The following is a 14,708-nucleotide window of genomic DNA, read 5'->3' as shown; positions in this document are numbered from 1 at the left end:
CGACTGTCGCTTGGTCTGTCGGTTTTGGTGACGCGACACGGCAGGGCTTCGCGGCCATTGATGTCATTTTAAAAGGACTCTTTTAATGCATATTAATGTCAATATTAATGTCAATATTTGCGCTTCTAATGACCGTCCACTGCTGTTGACGGCTTTGTTAGATTCATCAACGACACGCCGTTTGATGTGTCATTCCAGGCACACAAGAAACTAGCAGCGACAACAACAGCCTTATCGGTCCTTATCGGGCATATGCCGTAATTAGAAATACCTTTGGAGAACTCGAAAGTCAAACCCGATGCATAGCTAAAGTAGTGATTGATTAAAGGACCCGGCGACATTTTGTTGACATTTGTAAAGTTTTCTACCTAATAAGATCTCAGCTAGCTGCCTCATAAAACAGCCGCAGCTGCCCAGCACCAAACAAAAAAAAGGAGCGCCATCCTTAAAGGACCAACTTTGCCATTTGTCAGGCAGCCAAGTAAGCTAAGCAAGGTGGGTGAGGCGTAAGGCACAGGTAGGAGGTAAGGTATGGGGCATGCTAAGGTAAGTTACGCAGCAGCAGCAGCAGCAGCAGCAGCAGCTGGCAAAAGTCAAACGTTAACTAAGCGCCGAAAAACTTGTAGCACAAAATGCGGCGAAGCATAAGTAAACTCCTAAGAAATTCAAATGAGCGTAAGCGCAAAATACTAAAAATAAAAGACGGAGATGGGTAGAAAAAAGCATGGAAGATCCCAAAAAGGTAGCGACAGAGACTTGAATTTTAATAAATGAAGTCGTTTCTCAGGGAGCAGCAACTCAGCAACCCTGGCAACCGGTTCGTTCAAGTTATGTGTTTGCTAGATGCACATGTCCTCAATGCCAAGAAGGAGATCAAAGGGATGGCTGCCAGTGAATTGAATTTTTTACAAACTGTTAGTAAGAGAATTCGTGTGATATTGAAATAGATGCGCGTTTGTTTAAATTTGGCGAATAGTTTTCCTCTCTCTTTTCTATTCAATTCGAAAAACAACTTTGAATTATCTTTTGAACATCTTGTAATGTATTATAACTGACTAGATTTTTATTGTTGAGATTTGCAACTCAGCTTTAATATATTTGCTGGATTGTATGCGCAATTACGATGATATTTGACATTTGCAACAGTAAAATAATATATATTTAATTATTCAGATATTAACTTACCGTTGTTTATAGAATATCGCGGATTGGTCATATCCACCTTGGTCTGGTTTATGATCCAGTAGATGTTGGGCGTGGGATTGCCGATGGCTTTGCACTGCATTTGGACTGTGTGGCCCACCTCAATGACGCGTGTGCCCGGGCCCTGTGTTATAACCGGAAAGCCCGCGGGTGTTTTATCGCCTGCAACGCAAAAAATGAAAATGAAAATGAAAATAAGTCGCAAAATGTTTGAAAATAAAGAAAAGCCAACCGTGTTGAACCGCTTCTCAAAATTATGTTGCATAGAGAACAATAACAAAATATATATGTGGCATGTGAAGAGTTTTTTATAGAAGGGTATGGAGTTCTCGAAAACAATATGCCACAAATATGTACGCACCCACATACACTCGCACATACACACCCATCCACACACACAACACACACATATAAAGTATTGTTTTACATGCAGCTTTTAAAAACGGAAGTTACCGTTTTTAAAAAAGCTTGCCTCGCTGCTCGGTTGCGTCGTTTGTTGCCGCTTTCTACGCCATTTTGTAAGTCAAACAATGGTGGGCACCAAACACACACACACACACACACACCCACTATATGAGCGTATGTGTGTGTGGAGCAAGGGTCAGCATTTTTGCTTGTGACAATTTCTTTTGTGGTACACTTTAAGGGCTTGGCACTCGTATTCGCAGCCGCCGCTGCATTCGCATTGTTTTTGCGGCAAAATGTTGAAGAAGGGGCGCCCTGTTAAAAGTAAATCCGCGACTAGCAGTGAAGAGGCGGCTGTGGCCGTTCTCGACTGCATCTTTCAAATGAACAAAGCTCATTTACATTTTCCAATTAAATCCAGCAGTCGACGGCAGGGGCGACGTCGACAAACTCCACCCCCAAATTACCCCGGCAGCTACCATTACGATGCATGGCACATCTGCCGGATGCTGTTGGCGCTTATCCCCTCTGGTGCAGTAGGAGTATTCCAACTATTTTATAAGATATGTAAGTTCATGTACATAAGTGTCGTGCATTAATCAGCTGAATACAAATGGAAACTTGGACCTACCAATGTTTGAATCTGTGTGGCTAGCTTTATAAAACTGAGGTATAGCAATTCCCGTTAATAGTCCTAACTATTTGGATTCTTATGATTGCTAAACTGCGAATTTATAATTTTAACAATTTAGATTTATAAATATGACATTATAAAATAGTCGCATAAATGGAAGGCTAATCTAAATTTTACACTTTTAAATATATTCTTTATTTTAGTGAAGTTTATTATTATTAAGTTTATTTAATTAACAGAATTTATCTTAGTGAAAATTTTGGCTAATCCAAGCATAAAAACCCTGACCATTAATGACATAAATGTTTTTGTAGTTCTTAAATTATTTGCTTAAAAGTATATTTTAAATTCGCTGAGCTTATTTTTGTTTTTATTATTTTCATTTGGGGATTGCTCTAAAAACATTTAACAGCGGCAACATCAACAATAAACGGCACAGGAGCTATCTGCAGTCCTTGTTTTCTCAGCACTCCCTCTCTACCCCTAATCCTACCATCTTCTTTCCCATGTCCGCAGAGCATTTTCTTACTATCAGGCTGGCTTGTGTTGTGCCTGTGTTTTTCAGCGTGAAATTAAAATTTAACCGAGACAAAAAACGCTACTGCAATGTATGCATGCATTATAATATATACACACAAATATACATTCACATCTATATAGTATATCTGCATATGCATAAATGCACAACAAGAAGAAGCAGCAGCAGCAGCAGCAGCTCAGCAACAATGACAACGGCACAGCGACAACAACAACAACAACAATAACAATCAACAACGAAAAAACAACAATATTGATGTTGACATTTGACGTTGCCGTCATTGCCGCCTCTCAACGTCCGTTTTATCTCTTAGTCTGTTGGCATTTTCAGCCATTTTCCCACCATCATGCACTCCTGTGGCACGCTCTCTTCGTTTTGGCGCTTTATTTATTATTGCAGCGCCACTTCTTCACAAATGCATAACGAAAAACACAGAACCCAACTGAAAACTGCGCCAAAATTAACAAATAAAACTTTTTATTAAACAAATGCAGAAAAGTGTGTTCTGCTTGCTTAGCGAGTGTGTGTGTGTGTGTGTGTGTGTGTGTGTGTGTGTGTGAGTGTGTATACATGCATGTGAGTTGCGGAATAAAGGAGAATATGACATACAGAAAGACAGGCGAACAAACAACACACAAATGCTGAGGGTAAACATGAAGTAGTGCTAACTGCGAGAGAAAAAACAGATTTTTTGCAGTCAAGAGATATAAAATTTTAGTGGAATCGCAAGTCCATGACGCACATTTCTGAACATTTGTACACATACACATATGCATATATCTATACATGTGTATATTGCAACCAAACTTTTCTTTATTGTAGAAATTGGTAAAAAAATCGATTTATAAACTTAAAAAGGAAAACATCTGTGCTACGAATTTAGTGCTAAATTTATGCTCTATATTGATGCAACACATTATTTTCATTGCTAGATCCAGTATAAACTACAAAGTTATGCACTCCACATTCAATAGAACCAATTAACTTTAGATTTATTATTTGTTGTCGGGACGGCGCGAACGCCATTCCCGGCTACCAAAAATTTCACGCACGATTTATTCGCATTAGGAATAATCGCAGACGTCAGCCCCACCTCAAAGTGCAATGGCAGAGTCTCAATCCGGAGGAACCGCCTTGGTGATCACGGTTAACCTCTACGTCAGGTAAGTATGCTTCAGTCGGCTCATCTCTTGGACTATTAAGCAACAGCTGCTAGAACCGTTTGGAAATTATAGTTCAAATCTAAAGCGCCTTGATGTAGGCAGTAGATTCTTGCAGGAGTAGAGGTATTAACTCTGATATGGAAAAATTGTAGATGATTGGGTTTTATTAGGAATCCAAAGTAAATTAATATTTAAAACTGTTTTTATGTTATCTAAGTCTAGGTTGCACATTAATTACGAAATTTAACTGAAGGGCTTTATGACTATTTTGTAGGTTCTATACGAATTTGCTGGTTCGGATGCCATATTGTGTACCCTTTTTAAAGTGGCGCTGTTGATTTTGTGGGTGCTCTTAAAGCATTATGTGTATGGACAAATATTTGGCATTGTTCTAAACTAAAAATATGCAGTTTTTCAGTAGCAGTGGAGCGCAAATACTGCACCATGACCAACTAGTGGCATTCACCAACACTATCGGTAGCAGCAAACCAACACACAAACACCACACGCTGGTTTAACGACTTTTCTGTTAAAGACTAAAGTTGTTGATTTTGATGCTATTGCTATTGCTATTGTTGCTGTTGTTGTTGCTGTTGTTGTTGTTGTTTTAGTTGACCCTATTGGCATGCTTTTGTTTTTGTCGTTGTTGCCTATGCGTCGCCAATTTTGAAAATGCAATGAAAAATTCGAAATGCAGAGGACAGTGAAAACTCAGGGCCTGGACAACGGTCGAACACTTCATTTGCAGTGTTACGAGAGGCATCGATGAAGTGAAAGGGTATGTGGGGAGAGTAACGAACGTTGACCAAATGCAACGCGCCAATGCGTGCTGGATGCGTGTGAGTGTACATTTATTATAAAGCCAAGCAGCCAGACAGAGAGAGAGAGAGAGAGAGGAAGAGCGATAGAGAGAGAGAGAGAGAGAGAGAGAGAGAGAGAGATGGACAAGTGGAGTACACTGCTGTCGTTGACTGCCAAATTCATGCGGCTTTTCATGCATTTCAATTAAGCTGCTGCTTGTTGGTGGTTGCTGCTGCTGAAAAGTGTTGGAAAATGTGCGAACAATGTATTTGGGCAGGAGACGAGACAAGAGACAGGCTGCATATTTCTCGTTGAGTTTGGCGACAGCTTTTTAATGAATTAGCTAATAAAGGCAAAGTCGTGTCGAGTGCTCCACCTGGTCGCACTTTGCTTTCATTTCACTTCTATTGGGATCACATACATACACACATACACACACACACACATACAAACAGTAATACCAACAGCAACATGCTCACTCCTCAATACAGTGTTGGCAGTGTCTTGACGGCGATAAACATCATTAGACGGCACAAAAGCAGCGGCACATAAAGCGCTTTATTTGCATGTTGTCTGCTTTTAGATGCCACTGACCCCCCTCGCGAGGGTGTGTGGAGCTGTGGGCTGGAGGAGAGGGCAAGGAGCGTAGGATATCCCATACAACACATACAAGCCATGGGCTCGGATGGCAGGTGTTTGCATTATTGAGTCACTTTCAAAGGCGCATTTTCACACCGCGTTTTTTCTGTCTCAGTTTTACTCTGATAAATATGCTGTTTACCCACCCGGGTTGGATGGAGGGGAGGCGTTTGGGCGGCTCGTATACCCTGCCCTTGGGCATTAACAATTTGTCAAGAGACATGTAATGGAGGCATTTTTCGAAATCCATTATGTACATAAGGTCTAGATAAAAATATGATACATCTGCTTCACTTTTGTACAGCTAATAAATATGAGAGCCGTCGATCGAAAAGTTGGTGTTGACGATACACATATTAACCGGATTCCATTTATATGAAGTTGATCTTAAATATGGCAAAAATGTATTAATATTAGTGTATCCCATCTTCGGCACTTCTGAGTGACTTCACAGTTCCTTAATGTTTGAGCTACCTTCGTGTTGGTATAGCAAGCATTTTACAGACGCCAAAAGCTAAAGGCAGAAAAAAAAGAAAACAAAAACAAAAACAAAAAGAAAAACAGAAACAGTAACAAGAACGGCGAACAAAAATTACTGTGAACTCAGTTTAAAGAGACTTTGTGACTTTCGACTCAGGACTTGGGCTTGCTTGGTCTCGGTATTGGACTTGTGCCTTTAAGGCAACTAGCAACTGGCCACAAGTAAATTTACATATTTTAATTATTCATGCATTTTTAAGATTGATAAGAGGCGCCTTTTTTCATACCAGCTCCGTAACTGGGGCCAAGCAAGGGTCGACTTTTCTTGCTGGTTCTTGCTTCTTGCGAGTCTCTCACAAAATGCCATTTTCCCACTAGTCAGCATCTGCGAGCATTAGCATTAGCTGTGGCATTTGCATCGAATTGTTGTTATTGTTAAATTATTAAAAGAGCTGAGATGACAAAAGTATGGATTATAATTTATTGGGAACATTAAGGGATTTTTTCTTTATTAATTAGGGAGCAAGTAGAAATATCTTGTGTAATATATTTGAATGAATTTCTTACAAATTGATATGTGGATTGTATTTTACTATTTTATAAAATATTTTAAATGGTTACTGCAATCTGCTGCTGACTAGTGGAAACACCCAACATTTGCACACGTATTGCACTCCATTTATCGAGTTTTGGGTATTGTACCAAAAACTTTTGCTGCCAGCAATTGAAAACAAATCAAAGCACCAGCAGTCAACAATTGTCGCAACATTAAAATGTATTTATAGGCCTCGGCTTGGGCCTTGCCTAAGCAAACAGTTGCGGGCTTCTTAGCAAAGTTTCTAACCAGCAGCCTTGTCGGCCTCCTCAACACAGGGTGTGTGTGTGTGCCAAGAAGTATCTCTGACAAATCCCAAACAAAACATGCTTGAAAATTGAGTGTTTATTGTGTTAAGTAGGCACACACAGGCAAAGCTGGCATCAGGAGCAAAGGAGAGGGTAGAGAGAATCTGCCGGATAGAGTGAAAAGTATGTGACTAGGCAGTGACAGTGGCAGTGGCAGCGAGCCTGCGGCAACTACAAGCAGAGTAAATAACCGTTTTTTTAGTGGCAGCAGCCTGGAAAAAAAAGGCAACTTGCTGAAGATGTTAGACAATGCCAACAATAAAGCCGCAAGTGCCAGCGGCAACAAAAAATAAAAAGCAGAAGCCGAAGCCGAAGCCAAACTAGAAGCAGTAGTAGAGGGAAAAGCAAGCGAAAGCAAAAGCATGAAGATATAACAAAGTTGCATCCGCAAGATGCTGGCAAATTTGTGGCCAGTCAACACTTCCTGTTGACAAAAAGGATATGGCACATGTGCCGACCCCTTCTCCTGCATGCAGCCTACTGTCAGTGCTGCCTGCTGCCCACTAGTGACATAAAGCAGCCCATTGATCAGCCTAATGAAGGGCCAACGTTTGCCTAATTGCTGTCGCTCCCACTTGTCTCTCAGCCCGGCTCTCGTTGTATATCGCATATACATACATCCATATGTGATACAGCCAAGTACTTGAGCTGAGTTCGACTTCGCTTACAGCAAACAATTGAATCGCACAGAAGGGTCCCTTGAGTGGGCCATAAAGACTGCCTAAGTAGATCGTAATGATAGCAGTTAATAGATATATATATATATGTACGTATGTGTGCTTCAAAATTGATTGTGAATATCGGATGAATGCCGGCCTGCTTACAATAGACGGATACACAGCGTAACAACTATTTGAGTGGCTCATAAGCTGGTATTCAGTTGCAAGTCTGCGAAAAAACACAAGAAAATATAAGCAGTTGCTGAAAAAGAGTATTGGTTACGGATGCGAAATCAAGTAAGAAAAATTGATTAAAAACAATTCAATGTAATAATTTTTTGGTATTCTTGGTGCTTGATAGATTTGCAGTGTATGCTGTATGATATTTCTAAAAAGATAAAACAACTATTAAATGGAGAGATTGTTAATGCTCGGGGGCTCAAGAATATAATAATGGTAAATAGCACAAATGATTATTGAATCATTACGGATTATGTAGACTGAACCCATATACGATCTTTAACATATGGTTTAAGATATGTGCTTGTGTTTTTTTAAGGTTGTATTTCATATTGTGTATTCAAGTATTGACCTATAACTATCAGTTTAATTTTGATTGAGTGCATGATTTTGGCTGATACACTAAATGTGGCTACACTCATTTGGCAGATGGAAGCACGTTCTCATTGTTGGCATATGTGTATGTATGTTGAAGGGAAGCCACATCATGATGTTTAATACAAAATGCACTACAGCTCCAAACATAAAATGTTTACTGATTACAGTTATATGGCAACAACTTGCCTGGGCCAACAAATTTGCTGACTTTTCAAGCTGTCCGCTTGTTCTGTGTCGCTCTCTCTCTCTCTCTCTCGCTCTCTCTCAATCGCAGGGTTTCTATATCTGGCACGGCGACAGATAAACTGACGGACCAACTGACTTCTTCTACTCTGTTTGTCTAACTGTCAGTGCAGTCGTGATAGTTGCATGTGTATCCACTGACAGACGACATGCACTGCCAGACGGATCGGGATACTGAGATGGAGGGGACAGAGGGAGGCATACATCTTATTAAGTTTGCATTACGAATCCTGCTGCTGGAGCTGCTGCTCGCTCCTGTTGCGGCCCCGGAAGATGGTCGTCTTAGATGCCGGCGTTTCAATTTCGCTGTCCAGGCCATGTGCCTGTCGAAGACTATTTTAACATATAGCATCCTCCCATCTTCTACTATTTCCTTCTCGTTTCTACATCCAGCTTCGGTTTGCAAACCCACTGGCACTGACTACTCACAACAATTTAATTTAATTTTTCTTGTCGTAGACATTTGATAATGCTGCCTGCTGCTTGCTGGGCAGTAAAATGTTACAAGAAATGTTGCAAATTCCGCACAGCCACGCCTACAAGCGCCCCCTCCATTTGTGGAGTCTCTTGTCTGGCACTTATGCGCTGGCGCATTTTATAAATTTTTAAACTTATGACTCATTTTTATGCATTTCCACTGACTGCACACTGAGCCGGCTGAAACAAATGTCTGTGCAGGATATGAAGGGAGGACTAGCGGAGATGCGTCACTAAAAATGGACAAGTTCTGGGTAAGTAACATTTCCTGCTACTGGCAGCTACTGGCAGCTACTGGCTGCTGTGCTGTTTACCTAATGCGTTCTAATGCAATAATAAATCATTGGAAATCCATTTATATTGTCAACACAAGCCCGACAACAACTGGTGACTCGCATGTGACGGGGCCATTAAACGCCGCCTAGCATGCAATACAATAAAATAAAATAGAAGAATGGAAAGCAAGTTAAGACAGTGCGAAACATAAACACCTTCACCTTGTTGCTGACCTTATTAATGAGCTACCACAACAAACCAGAAAGTTAAAGTCAAATGCGAAGCAAGCTCCACAAAAGAAATGGCAAATACATATTGTGAATACTCTTGGCTTTTTATCGTTTACCAGGGATAGTATTATTAATTGAATCTGATTTTTTAAAGAAGTGTATAGCTTTCAGGATAAAACTCATTAAAAGGATGGGGTAGTATTATTAATTGAATCTGATTTTTTTTTAAAGAATTGCACAGCTTTCAGGATAAAATTCACGAAAAGAATTTCAAGTTGTGAGGCTATTGAAATATTTTTAAATCGAAAGTATTTCCTTTTTTACATAATTGCGAGAAAATTATGAACATCAGAAAATAAATATGACGTGATATATAAATTAATGCTTTGTTGGGAATCCAAGAGAATGGGCGCTTTGTAATTTTACTTTTTGTACGGATGTCATCCAAATATATTAATAATTATAATTTATTTTTTAATCAATTGGGAACATAGTTGACAACAACATAGAGTAAATATGGAATTAATTTCTCTCATATGCATATATTTACTTTATGCAAGAACTTCTTTCCAAATTTGGTATGTGATCCAACGGAGACATAAAGTAGTTATTGGGTTCCAAAATAAGCTGCTTTTCTGGCAAATCGTGACTGAAGTTCAAATATGCCCTAACAAGCACATAAGGAAAACACACAGAGGGGGAGAATGCGAGATAAAAACAGAGAGAGAACACGAGAGAGAGAGAGAGAGAGAGAGAGAGAGTAAACGACGCAGACAGACAAAACAAAACAGACGGAAAAATTAATAAATAAATTAATAAATTACAAATAATTTATCACGAAACACACGCGTATTGGCAGCCAGTGTTGTGTATACATATACATGAATATATATATATATATATAAATGAGTGTGTGCTTATAGGTGTGTTTGTGTGTTGGTTCCTAAATAAGTCTATTAGAGAAATGAAAATAAATTGCGTGCTTTCGGGCGTCTGCCAGTTGCCAACATCGTTCGTCACCCACAGCCCATCGATTGCCGAGCTGCCAACTTGGACAGAGAACGTCAAAACAAGAGCAACAACAACAATAACAACGACAACAACAACAACAAACGTCAAATTCAATTATAAATGCGTGTAACAGGCATTGTCTTAGTATATGTATATATGTATCTGGCATGGATGTGTTAGGGGTGTTTGCTACTAAGAGCAAGTGATTAATTTTTGACAAGCACATTTGTTGTGCGGTATTGAAAACAATCAATGCGAAATGTATGAACACGCCCCCTCCCACACCCAAATGTGGATATGAATGGATGCATGTATAGATAGATAGATTGATGGGTATATTGACTGTGCGTGTTTTTGTTGATGTTAGCCGCAAGTCAAGAAATTGATAAACAATTAGATAAACATATGCGGCAATAAAATGTTTTAACTATATCACACTCTCACACGTATGCATATGCACATACATACATATATTTATACACCTGCTGGTGCAGTCAACGAGCTTGAAAATTAAAATATAAATAATAGTAAACTGTGTGTGTGTGTGTGTGTGTGTGTGTTTTATATTATGGGAATAAGCAGCTGTAGTAAATGCCTGGCCGTGAGCGAGTTAACTGAAAGCATCTACATATCTGAATAACAACCTCGATGGATCGATAGAAATATCACATTGAACACACATTTACAAAAGCAAACAACTTGAGCTGAAAGTACAAAAAGTGAATTTACACTTGTTTACATATAATCTCAATGGAGTTCAGATTCCTGTCCATATTATTATGAGTTAATTAATATAGAGTGGCAAGAAGTGCCAATAGACATGATAAATTAAAAGCAATTCGGAATTTGTATAGGCAACTTTGGAGCTAAGGCTCCTAGTTTGTTGTGTGTATTGAGAGATCCAGAGTATAAAATAGTAAAGTACACCTGTCATCTCGTTTCTGAGTTTGGAAGTCTTAAGAGGACTTGTAAAATTGTTTTCTGAATTGAAAGCCCTTAAGTTGAGACTAACAACTCATTTACTGTGTATCGATTATATTCGAAGGTGGAGTTGTTAACCTGTTTTCTGGTTCTGGTTCTGGTTTCTGGTTTTCGTTGTCACTGTCAACCTATTGTTGTTTGCCAAAAGCAAAGGCACTCGGATTTAAATACTGTAAAGATTTTAGATTGAATAGGATGTAACATACACATATTTTGCTTTTAAAGTGCGGTCAACATGTTCTGTGTATTTACAACTCTTAAGTTGAGTCACTAATTTGTTTTCTTTGTTCATAAATCAAGTGGAACTTGGCTTAAGCAGTTAGGCAATTAACTTATTGCTGTGATAAATGTGTTGTAAAGTTTTAACCGAAATAATATGTAATGTGTGTTTGTAATGTGTTTCAATAATTACCATAACCTAATATACCCAATTGTATCTGGCATAGCTTAAACATATTATGCATTTGCATAAATTGCTGCTTGGTTTTCAACTCCCAATAAGCTCACCTCACCTCAGGCTAACACAACTGGCGCCTGGCCAGTGTCCATTGTTATTTAGGTGTTTCAACCATAAATCGCTACATTTTATGACAGTACCCCCCCCGCCCACCCTCCCCAGCACTTAACTCAACTCTCAACACTGGCATCCATCCAGATGCGCGTTCATTTTGTTTTTTTTTTTTTTTTCGGTGGCAGCACGTTTTTATGAGTATCTTCCCTGGCGCTGGGCCCACAATCTGAAATGTGCGTTTGGGGTAAAATTATGCCATAAGCCACGTGCTGCGTACACTGCACAAACAAAAAAAAAATGACCAAAAATTATATCGTTGTGGCTGGTAAAACCACACGAAACCAAAACCAGACCAAACCGAACCCCGACCAATGCAAAGCAATGTGAAGCCTCTAGAAACCGACGCGCCACAGCCATAATGCAAATTTATGATCAGAATTCAATTATGTGCTTATTGGAACGCAGCTGCTTCCCTCGACACCACCTACTGTCTCCTCCTGATGCAGCTACCTGCGAGTAACTGGGATGGCCTGCTGAGCAGGGGAGCAGGCAGTTAATGCTGCGCAGTTTAACGCTTAAAGCCAAAATGCTATGATTTACACACGCACACGCACAGCAATTGCATTTGTGGCTTAAAGTGCGTGGCACGCATTTTATGGGGCTCTGGCAACTGTTTTGGCTCTGGCGTCATTAAACCAGTTAACAAATAAATACTTTGCGGCCTCTCGTCACTGCCATTATGAGTAAGAGAGAAAGCGCAGAGTGACGCAGACCACAGCCCAGAGCCCAAAAGCCAAAACCCAAACCTAAACCTCAAGCTGAAACCCCAAAGCAAAAGGCGCTATTGCGACTTTACGACCTTGTAGGCTACCATTTTATGCCCTACACAGGGGAATGCTGAATCAGTGGGGTTGGGGCATATTAGCTGTGGCGAGGCGTGCGTTACAATCTGAGCTTAAATGGGAAGTTGTTTCAGGTGAAAATACAGTTAAAGCGAGGTAATAAATTTAAATAAGCTTCTTGTGTATGCATTTTAAAATTTACCATAATTACGGGTGGTTTTTTAAAGGAAAAGGAAAGCAAAAAGAAAAAAACAGTCTCGACTCGAAAGTTAAGTACAAGTGAAAGTACGGAAAGAATGCAAATATATTTAATATTACGAGCATATCAACATATTATTCCAGCCAGTTGCACTAAGAAACTCTGAATAATAAATAAGTAAAGTGCTAAGACAGATAATATAGCTATTCATCCATTTCATTTAATCTCATTTGCTATCCAGCTTCGTAGAGCATCTGAAACTCAGTCAAAACGTGCCTTTTCCAACTATTCGCCAGTTTTTATTAACTGCCTTACTTTCTGGCCCCTATGGTCAGTCTTTAATTGAGCACAATGCATAGTGCAAACAATGCCGCAGGCTGTGCTGAATTGTTTTTTTTTTTCTTTCGATGTTTTCGTGGTTGTTTTTATTTGTTAGCTTCGTTTTACGGGGCAACGCGCGTTCATGTATAAATAATTTGAAATTAATTACATGTAACATGTTATTTTGTCTGGCCATTCGTCTGTTTGTTATTTGCTCGCATTTGCTTTACTCCTTTTTTGCTGTCTTTTTTTTTTTTGTTAATCCGGGCGAAAGGTAGTCGGGGAGATATAAAACATATACGTATATACAACTATACGACTTGACGACTGACTATATGCGTTATGTGAGCGCAAATGGGAAAAACTGGCAATGAGTTCCCAGATTTATGGCACACAATTAACAATGCCGTCCATTAAGACCAACTTCAACAATTACAACTACAACCCAAGTATGATCTCGAGTCGAAAAAAGAGTGTACATCGGGAGAGAGTGAGAGCGAGAAAAAGAAAGAGAGAGAGAGAGAGAGAGACTAGTACATACTCCATACCCAATCTTCAATATGCTATTTATAAGTTAGTAAGCAGTATGTACTATAACTACCAATCACATTTAAGATAAGGATCTATATTTGTAATTAACTCAAATGCTGTTCGAGAATATACCCCTTTCCTGCATCATTTAATGTCTATAGGGTATGGCAACAAAACAAAAAAGAAACAGTTACACTTACACTTACAAGGCCAATACATTGTCAGCTGCCGCAATGGTCATGCGTGTATGTATTTGTGAGTCATCTGCACATCCGCACATCCGCACACGCTTTATAGCACACTTTTATGGGCAACAAACAGGAGTTTTAATGCGTTTTGCATTCGCATTCGGCTTAAATGTTTTTGAATTTAAAGTTATAATTAAAAAACTTTGGGCGCACACTGTTAGCCTTTTAATTGGCTCATTGTTACGCTTTTTGTCCCTGCTCCCCTTTCTTCCTCCTCTATCCTCCCCGGCCTCCTCTTCACCGTGGCGACTCCCCCTGCGTCTCCCCACTGTGGGTTTGCAATTTCAATTCAATGCGCGCTGCCATTAAATCTTTCATATGTAAATGACATGTTAAACATTTAAATAGACTCGCATAAAGTTGCGTAATTGCATTTACGTAATAAAAGTGAAACGACTCCGCCATCGAATTCCATTCCATCGACCATTTTAGTACATATAATTGCTCATTTTTGGTAACGAGAGTCTGTCTGTGAGTGAGCGTATATATTATTTATTTGAAAAATACTCATAAAATGTATAAAAGCCGCTGGACAGCGGCAGCGGCAGTAAATGCGTAATGCTACCTACCTGTGTCATTTCGACACATGTTGTCAACTCTGCCCGCATGCCTGCTTTCAGGGATGTGGCACCACAAAAGCTACGCGCTATAAAGTTTGACAGGAAATGTGTTTCATTATTATTAAATATTGTTAAATAGTGTGAAAGCAACGCGGAAATACTTTATTTTTAATTGATGCGCTCTCGCACTGATATACTCTTTGAATCATTGTTAATTTATGTTCATTTACGATTT

General features: G+C 39.4%; 1 protein-coding gene and 1 non-coding gene across 2 annotated transcripts in view; both read right to left on the bottom strand.

Annotated features, from left to right (window-relative positions):
• LOC6566919 (tyrosine-protein phosphatase Lar) overlaps positions 1–14,708 on the bottom strand; it is a 99,754-nt gene that overhangs the window by 31,816 nt on the left and 53,230 nt on the right. The window contains exon 5 of the mRNA XM_043214650.1: positions 1,186–1,365. Within this exon, the coding sequence (XP_043070585.1) occupies positions 1,186–1,365 (180 nt within the window). The remainder of the gene's footprint in view (positions 1–1,185; positions 1,366–14,708) is intronic.
• LOC6566920 lies at positions 3,785–3,951 on the bottom strand. The gene has a single exon (XR_047254.2). It is a non-coding gene; the product is annotated as a U1 spliceosomal RNA (small nuclear RNA).

This window comes from Drosophila grimshawi, unplaced genomic scaffold, assembly GCF_018153295.1.
Source record: "Drosophila grimshawi isolate 15287-2541.00 unplaced genomic scaffold, ASM1815329v1 contig_1377, whole genome shotgun sequence".
NCBI lineage: Eukaryota > Metazoa > Arthropoda > Insecta > Diptera > Drosophilidae > Drosophila > Drosophila grimshawi.
The sequence above is the reverse complement of the archived record's forward strand: the minus strand, read 5'-3'. Positions and strand labels throughout refer to the sequence as shown.